The 9,307-nt window shown below is 39.9% G+C and overlaps 1 protein-coding gene across 10 annotated transcripts in view; it reads right to left on the reverse strand.

The window, feature by feature from the left end:
- Positions 1-6,532, reverse strand: part of trbd (ubiquitin thioesterase trabid) — a 43,454-nt gene extending 36,922 nt beyond the window's left edge. For 8 of the 10 annotated variants that reach the window (XR_011700702.1, XR_011700703.1, XR_011700704.1 and 5 more), the window contains exons 1-3: positions 6,329-6,532; positions 4,487-6,088; positions 909-1,111 (exon numbers count right to left, since the gene is read on the reverse strand). Coding sequence is in view for 7 of the 10 variants with exons in the window: in XM_071585302.1 (XP_071441403.1) it covers positions 909-1,111; positions 4,487-5,751 (1,468 nt within the window). In the remaining 3 variants the exon portion in view is untranslated. The other 2 variants (XM_071585299.1, XM_071585298.1) reach the window with 2 other exon arrangements.
- Positions 6,533-9,307: the final 2,775 nt, after the last annotated feature.

Genomic DNA, 9,307 nt, shown 5'->3' on the forward strand with positions numbered 1-9,307 from the left:
ATGGATCTGACCTCAGGATACAGCACCAAACTTGAATTATTTGTTGCTAAATCAAGTTATACTTTCAATATTATTAATATTTCAGGTAATAGTGAACACACTCAACAGATTTGGGTGAGATGCAGTGGAAGTTTGTCATTATGAGAAAAACAAATCTCCACAAGTTTATTGGTAATGTAAAATGCATTTAGGTTTACAGAAACATTATTGTTTTTCACATGCTGTGTACCTGATGACAGTTCTGTGAACTGAAGTGCATTGTACATTACTGATAAACTTATGGAAAAGTGCAAATTTGTTTTTTTTCACAAATAATAGTGAAAATATATATAAATATTGAAAGAAATATAAGTAACTAATCATGTTTCTCATGCAAAAAATATATCCCTTTTTAATTTACCTATAATTCTATAAAATTAAAAGATTTTTACAATATTAATATTACTTATTGTCACTTACATATTTATTACAGATTTCAGAAATAATTTCATTTTTGAGGTGCTCTGTTGGCTAAGGCCATACTACAGATTGTATCTTACAAACAATAAAATGTTACATAAAAACAAAAATCTATGCTCAGGAAAGCACTCAAAAACATGACCTTTAAGTAAACCAGCGTTTACATTACCCGCTGTGCCAACCAAATCCATCTTAATACATTACTTGTAGATCCATAAAAACTGTGAGAAGCTTACAGCCATGTATAGTAAATCCAATTTGCATTACCATTATGAAAGCATTCAATATCTCTTTGCAGCTGAGGGGAGGGCATTACTGCAACCTCGAATAACTTATTCTCATATAATTGACCAATTTTAGTTTTGCAACCCATGATTTAGTTAAATGAAGAAGAGATGAGAATTAACTAATTATAACATTGAATTGGCACCTTTATACAGCTCAGTTACCTGCTGGCAGAGCAAAAGTAGCTATTTCCGTGAGATAATGGCAAGGAAATGAGGAACCCTTTCTTTGGCGGATGATGGAAGAAACATGGCGGTGGATATCAGCAGCCAGATCGGGTGCAACGTAAGATGGAACGCGCTTCACTCCTGGACCACCACCTTCTATCTGAGACAGCAGGGTGGCCAAGAGATCTTCCCGATGAAACCTGGAAAAAGTAAATTTAGATTTGTTTCCATCACAATTCCTGCTCATATGTACCAGGTGTACAAGTATGAAATACAAGTTTTTCCAAAAATTTTTTTTTTCAGAAGAATGATAAAAAGAGCTTCATAAAAAGTATTCTCCATTGCTCGTTTAAAATTTTTCCTATCTTTGGGACAATTTGTGGATACCACGCCAGTAAAAATCTTTCCCTTTTGCCGTGAACCATACATCGAGCCATTTCTTTCACATCTTCGTACTAACCAAAGTGCTGCTCAGCAAGTGCATGATCTATCGAGGCAAACAAGTGGTAATCGGAAGGAGCCAAGTCTGGTGAATAAGCCACATTGAGTAGAACTCCCCAGCTGAGTGCATCCAATGTGTCGCAAACCGGTTTGCCACATGTGATGGAGCATTGCCATGAAGAAAAATGACAGTGCTGCCTGTTTTGGTATTCTCGTCTATTTTCAAGCAGCGAACAGTTAAAATGCAGGCCTTCCTGTGCTTTTCCCCTGATCACGATTCCCAAAGCATCAGGTATCATCCAGGATCTGTCCGCTTGGACGAAATATTATAACAAACGTAAATTTACACTCAAGGACGCCACCAAAGCCCTTGAAACAATCCCACCAGGCTCCTTCCTAGCCAAGATAGATTTGACAGATGCATTTTGGCAAATCCCTATCATCCCGGCTCAATGACATTTTTACCGGATTTACACAGGAAGCAAATATTACGTTTGGAATAGGCTACCCATGGGACATGCCCTGGCACCTGCCATCATGCAGAGATGGGCACGGGCAGTAGGGGACGAAGTCTACTCTAGATTTCGGACCCAGATGATCGCCTATTTGGATAACTGGGTTTTCGTTTTCCCTCTCAGAACCCCTCACCTCATACCCGAAATCCTCCGCTTCCTCCAGCAGGAACTGGGTATCCAGATCAACATGGTTAAGAGTATCTTGCAGCCAGCACAGATTAAGTATTTAGGGGTATTAATTAACACACAAGAAATTACTCTAAAGTTAACTCGTGCATCATTGCAGCGTGTGCAATACATATTGGACGTGATAAAGTGCATCAGAAAAACAGACATACCAAAGGCTGCAGGTTTTATTTCGTGGTGCATATATATACTTTGCCTCCCATACTTCCTCATTACTGACATGTAGAGGCGTCGGACTAGGTGGGCAGAAGAATTATGGGAGACGAAGCTATGGCACAAGGAGAGACGATTCTCCCCAGCATCCATCACCGTGAAAGTATACGCGAATTCCACGCCATTCCAGGTGGCGTGGGTAATCCCGGCCAGGGGCCACACAGAAATTTGGAGCCTGGACGAAGAGCGGCCCATCATCGAAGCAGAAGCATTAGCAGCCCTCATGGCAGCACATCACGTGGCGGCTGTGGCCCCCCGGATATCGACCTTGTTATATACACTGACAACCAGCCCGTATTGTATTCTCTAAGTAAGGGAAAAGGGCTAGTATTGTATGCTCTTGATGTAAAAATGCTTTACCTAAGTTTAATAAAAGAACAACTATGAAATGTAGCCTGGAGGTACGTCCCCTTGCTGGAGAATCCGGCCGACCGTCCATCTCGGACCATCCTACCTCCCTATGCCATGTCGGCCTATGATTCACCATCGACCGGCATGGTATATAGTATATAGGTGGGACGACGCCTGGGACAGGCAGTCGGTTGAAAATTCTTGAAGCGGGCGGACCTGCTTCCAGATCTCCCATAATTACCGTCAGTATATAAATTAATGATACTCAAAAATCCATTCCTCATGGAGAGATATGGCAATATTTTCATTCTCAGGGAATTCAATTTTTTCATTATGCATTCAATTTATTGGATTAGGGCTTTTTTGTTTTTTTAGCAAGATTTACCACATAGCATGAATAATTTCAAGGCCACTGGAACTTAATTTATATGAATGGACAAAAATGAGAACTGGAAAGATTCAATCAGTGTATTCCATCTGAAAACATGGTTATTTCCCAAAGAGGCATTCAATGGTTACATATGCATCAATATCAGTATCTGGCTACTTGCAAGCCATTGAGTAAAACTACGGAGCCAATTTTAGGGCAGCCATATACAGATATGCCCATAAAATGAGGAACATTCACGGCAGAAATAATTATTTTCCTTGTCTGTAATTCAAACCAAAATCCCTGAGACCCTTACTTCTAGTAAAGTGCTTTAGCCAATTAAACTTCGTCGACAAAATTTTCCACTTAGAATTTCTTTCAAATTTGAAGAAAAAAAGAGAAATAAATTATTTTACATAAAATGTCGCAATTTTTTTCATGCAGCTTAAGTTTGGTGTGTCTGCTGTAACATTATGGACCTATTTATACTGTACACATTTGAGTAATCTGAGGCATACTTTAATATAGACCTTCACAAATTATCCATGATGATTATAATTTCTAAGAACTATGGGAAATAGTTAATACAGAAATATAGTAGACTAAGAGAAAGAAATTTCTCTTCCACTATTATATTTCTCAGCAGAAGATGCCAAGATGTGTAACAGTTGCAGGACATCATGGCACTCTACTGTGCAAAGTATAATGTCAGGAGAAGGAATTGCACATGAAAGGGGAGAGGAGGAGGAGAGGCCATAGCACACAGAGCAGCCAAAATACTTGCACTTGGAATTTTTCAGCTTTCTGGTTAAGGTGAATTAGAAAAAGAGCAATTTAAGGTTGGCAATGCAGGAATGCAACAGTAATGCACCCTGGCGGATATATGTGGCCACTGCCCATCTCCCCCAAATTAAGGCTTTCTTTAGAAAATGAAATTCCACAGAAAGGGGTTTTACTGTGCCAGAGTTACCAAGTTCAGAGATGACTGTGTAGTAAATTGTCTATTATTTTGCTCTTTAACTAGCAAGAAATTCGGAGATCTGGGTTTAAATCCTGGACAGAACCAATTGATTTTTTCACTACTAATATCAGTTTTTACACCTCACTTCATGGCATATGTGATATATTATAATGTACAAATAATTTTTACTGACTCACTTACGTTATAAAAAAATGAGAGTTAAAAAAGCATATTTGTTCATCTCATACTGTTAATCAAGGAATATAAAGGAATTGGTAGAAAGAATATGCATTATGGAGATTATTTCAGCATAATGTAACTCGTACAACTAATTCATGAGGTGAGTTACTAAGACATTGGTATGAAAATCAGGTTACTTCTCAATTTATACAAAGTTTCAGAAGAGCCAGCAGTGTTTAATACAATTTCTGAGAAGGTCAAAACATGGAAGGTTATATCTGAAGGTGAATATCACTGCTATTGATTTAAAATGAATGATTGAAAAAGTTGAGTGTTGACTCAAGATTCATTCACTCACCTGATTGCTAAGTGAACAAGAGTGTGACCTGCATCAAATGCTGAAGGGCGGTTGAGTAGTGCTACCTCGCTGGAAGTAAGCTGCCTGGCAGGATTGCCACCAGAAGAGATGTAAGCCTCCACGGGGTGTGGATCACCTTCCACTACACCCAAGCAAGCATTCAGCCAAAGCCAATCAGCCTCCCGTTTGCGCTGCCTCAACTGCCTCAGCCGCCTCTCATATTCACAGTTGTTAGGGGATTGCATGCTTCCTCCACCCCCACTCCAGCCCACCCTCCCGATGGTCCCAGATTGCTGGTCAGGTGCGATGATGAGTGGTGCAGCATCCAAGGATGGATCCACTCTGGACCGTGCATAGTTATTGTTGTTGTTGTTGATCAGGCAACCGGACACCGACCTCCCACTCCTACTGCCTCCCCCCGGCGAGTTGACTCCGGAGTCACTGGGGATGGCATCCGTGACACCACTGACGTCCTGGGGGCCCTTCGGCGAGGGTCTCGATGACCCACACATCACACAACGCGTTGCTTTCGGCCAGTTCTCATACGTGCAGTGCCTACATGGCCACTTGTGGCATGATGAGTGTGCAGCCGCCTCAATTGAAGTCGAACTTCCACTGGCGGACGCCTGACAGCTTCCAGCAATCATAGGTGGCCTCCTAGGTCGTTCTGCTTTGCTTTCCTTGATTGTTATTGTTTCCTCATTGTCGGAAACCTTCTTCTGACCATCTCTCTCCGACGTGAACTTACTACAGTTCTCCTCCTTTGGAGAACCAGCTGAGGGAGTAGGGGGTGGGGGAGGAGGAGGAGTAGGAGATGATGGCTTTAGTGAATTACGTTCTGCAGTGCAAGATTTAACATTTTCGTGAAGGGAATTAAGGTGCTCATGAAGGCTTAGAGGAGTTGCCTCTGATAACAACGATGAATTACACGAAATGGGCAAGACATTAGATGTAGCATTTTTTCTACGAGGAACTGAGCACTCAGCGCAATTGACAGCCCTTGGCCAATTTAGGTACGTACAGGTGGTACAAGACCATTTTCCATTGGAACGTTCCTCCGATGAGGTTGGGTTGTCATTTGGGGAAGGGCTGTCTAGTAAAGGGGGAGCACAACCACCTTGCAACTGGTATATGTCCTGATGGCAAATAGCTTCCGCTATCAACGTTGGTGGTTTTGAAGCTCGGCACATGGTACATTTCAATGACGAAGGCCAATTTTCAAAGGTACAATACTCGCACGACCATTTTCTGGAACTATCACTCATAATTAGAATGCTAAAATACTAAATTAGGCTTGCACCTTAATTCCTGTTCGCTGTGCTGTTATTTATGTATTCAAAAACCTTTAGACATAGGAACACAAAATGTCAGCATCATAAACAATGCTTTTTTATACGACAGTTCCACTGTCATGAAAACTTCATGACAAAACTCACAACGCTTATCCGCACATACTTTTCAACGTTAATCTGGCAATGCTATTTTCATATGCAGTATTATCCTATTATTTGGATTCATCACCTACTCCTTGCCAAATTAAAGGATTCCTTCCCGTTTCAGAATACCGACTTCACGTACCTTATGAATCATGATCGCAGATCACTGTAAATGAATGAATAACATTCACATTAATTCTACGTACGGTAGAATATCAACATTACACATTCTGAATATGAAATCAAATTTCACTAAAATTAACACTGACAACCATAGCCATGTGCATAGCTTAACACAAACAATAAAACGTCACCAAAATAGCGATTTATCGTTAACATCGTGCATCACATACAATATTTACTTCAATTACGCACAATATGCGATGCTCTGTTCATTCTCACCTACCTGGACAGCCTCCAATTTTGGTCTGGTCTAAATTAACCTGGAATTTGTTACAACATGTCTTTCATCAAAACGTACACATTACAATGCCGAGAAAATGTTTTGTACCAATGCAATGAATAAATTATATTTTCGGCATCTAAAGGAGGACGCAACTATAACTAATATTCCATTCCTACATTAACTTAACATCCACTCGCATATTGCCTAAGGAAACATTACGTCACTATACATTACTGCCATCTATAGCTCAGTTTTTTGTTTTCGTTCGGGTAAATGTCATGCGTCTGGTTAGATGGAAGTACAGATACGGTTAGAAACTTCTGTGGCAGTATTGTAGGTACTTATATTTTGTTTGTTTGTTTAATGCAGCACCCATCAAGTTCGTTAGACAAACACATTGCCTCCAGATACGCCTTTCATTTTATCTCATCATGAGCATGTAGCTACGACCATCCGGCTTGTTTATCAGATTATTTTAGCAGCAAAAGATAGTAGGAAATTGTTTTAAAAATATTGGCAATAGTTGCTTCAAGTCATAGTGCTATGAGGCGCCTTAATCCTTCTAAGGGAAATCTCGGTTACATATGCGTTAATTCTGTGGTGTGAAATGCGTTCCTGGGCTAAAATTGTATTTTTAGGCTACATAAAAACTGATCCCCTTAAGTCCATTGAGTCAACCCACATGAATTGTTTGCGGTCTTTAAACGCTTTAAACATTGATTGGGCGATGTGACAACCTCGCTATTGAATGCATGAGCTATGAAATAAATAATGAGAAGGTCGTAAGCGTAATTCAAGTTTTTCATTAGTTTTGAAAAGGATCGTAATCTCCATTTATCTTTGTTCTTTGTACTTAGTTTTTCTTATTTTCATGAACGCATCTGGACGTCTGACCATAAAGATTCCGGGTTTATCTCCAAGAAGCAAGGCACGTAATCCATGTAGAATGAATTCCGCTATTATTAAGGATGAGGCTTCAGTCCATTGATTTGATTACGTTAGATAGACGTGTATATGCTGAAAATTCGGTGAATTTATTGGTTTCTCTGACCTCAGCTTCAACCGATATCCAAAATTGGTTTTATGATACAGAATAGAACAATAAAGTAATTTAAATTTTTCGAGGATCATAAGCTTAATGTCGGTACACCAGTGGGCTTGGAAACGGGAATGTTATCATAATTATGTTGTTGGTGTACATGGTGGTTATGGGTTGGTGTACCTGTATGTCTATTCCTAGCTTGAATGTTAAGCCTAAATGTATCAATATTAAATTGTTTTGAGTCCCGCTCTGCAATGTTGATGGCCCACATACTGCTGTAATTGGAGTGACACGATTTTAAAAGGTGCGTGGATAGGAAGCCACGGCAACCGGAAGAGAGAAATTATTAAACACTTAGCCGGCTGGATAGGTCACCGACTGCTGCATTCAGACTTAATTTGTGATATCTTTAGCAATTCATTCGAATTAAGTAAACTCTGGAGAGAAAGTCGTAACTTCAAAAATAAAATTGTACTGTCTTAAAAATTTGAAAAAATATAGAACACAATAATAATCATTCGTTCCTCGAGGCATTTCTTTCGGAAGTTCAATGAAATATTTCGGTCAGCTCAAATCGATAACGCTGTGTTACTAAGGCGAAATAAGCTCGAGAGGACCAAAAACTACCGTTAGCGGACGAAGTCGAAAAAAACGGTCAGCTTCACTCTATTCGGATAGAAGGTGGGCTTGTGAAATCTTGTAGAGGGTATTTACCTACTTATAAACAAACTATGGTAAGTGCACGCTATAAAGTGCTTTCCATGTGATATATGAACGATGAAACTCGACCAAACCTATGAATTAAAATATTTCAGCTCTAAAATAAAATATTCTATTGTGTTGGGCATTCGTGGCCCCAAGCTTCGGATTCTCAAAGGCGACATACCTGTAGGTGCGGTATATGGAATATTTCTTGCACTGAATCATCAGCGTCCAAGAGGTCGCGGACGAAGGGACGTCGAAAGAAGCAGATATTTTACCATTGGCAATGAGTTTCCATCCCTTCCATTTCGCAAGAATTTCTAATAGGAGTTTATTTTTTATTTTGTAGGCAGGTGTGGTTCTCTTTCACCATAAAACAATCTGATAATTCATTGTATTATTTAACCAAAGCGCCCCTTGTTCGAAGCGGAGTCTGGCTACTCAGTATTCGGGTTAGCGAGATGTTTATCCATTGAACTGACTGCGTTAGTTCTACGGTTGAGACTACTTGTCCGGGGAGAACCAATGTTCTGTAAAGCACAAAAGAATGAAGGTATTTATTTCCCTTATTAGCTTTTTAATGCTCATTTTAAAGTTCATTAAATTTGGCGATCAAAATTGTATTAGGCACTGTATGCGAGTATAGCATACATAAGTATATGCCAGACAAACCACAGTAATTAACCTGAAGATTTGTTTGATTTTGTTCTCCCTTTGCACCAAACACAACAGCGTGTGACGTTCACAAATCAGCGTAGGGGTCCAGTTCCTTTTCTTGTGCCACCTATGGTTTTCCAGGAATATCTGGTTCTCGAAAAATAACACAACTTGGGTGGGGGTACCTAGTGGCGCCCTCTAGAATCGAATCCGTGGCCTTCAGCCAGTGGACCGGTGCTCTACCAACACTACCACCTCGCTCGCATATATGTAAATACGGTACTGTTCTACGAATTCTAGTCGTCTTTGATTTTTTATGTGCTTAGCTTTTCCGTGGTATCATCCTCTAATAGAAGATCATTTAGTTTTAAAATACAATTCTACCAGATGAAATGTAACGGAAACATAGGTTGTACGAAATGGTATGACCGAGATAACGAAACATTTGGGCACAGAAGCTCTCAAATTTCTCAGTAGGCTCTAAATCCTTTTAAGGTAAGATCTGGCTTTTTTTACTGCAAGAAATAGAGCAGTGATGGAACATAGTAGAGGGTATTCGTTATCACCATAACCAGCTA

This window comes from Hetaerina americana, unplaced genomic scaffold, assembly GCF_022747635.1.
Source record: "Hetaerina americana unplaced genomic scaffold, ioHetAmer1.1.p SCAF_2, whole genome shotgun sequence".
In the NCBI taxonomy this organism is placed as follows: domain Eukaryota; kingdom Metazoa; phylum Arthropoda; class Insecta; order Odonata; family Calopterygidae; genus Hetaerina; species Hetaerina americana.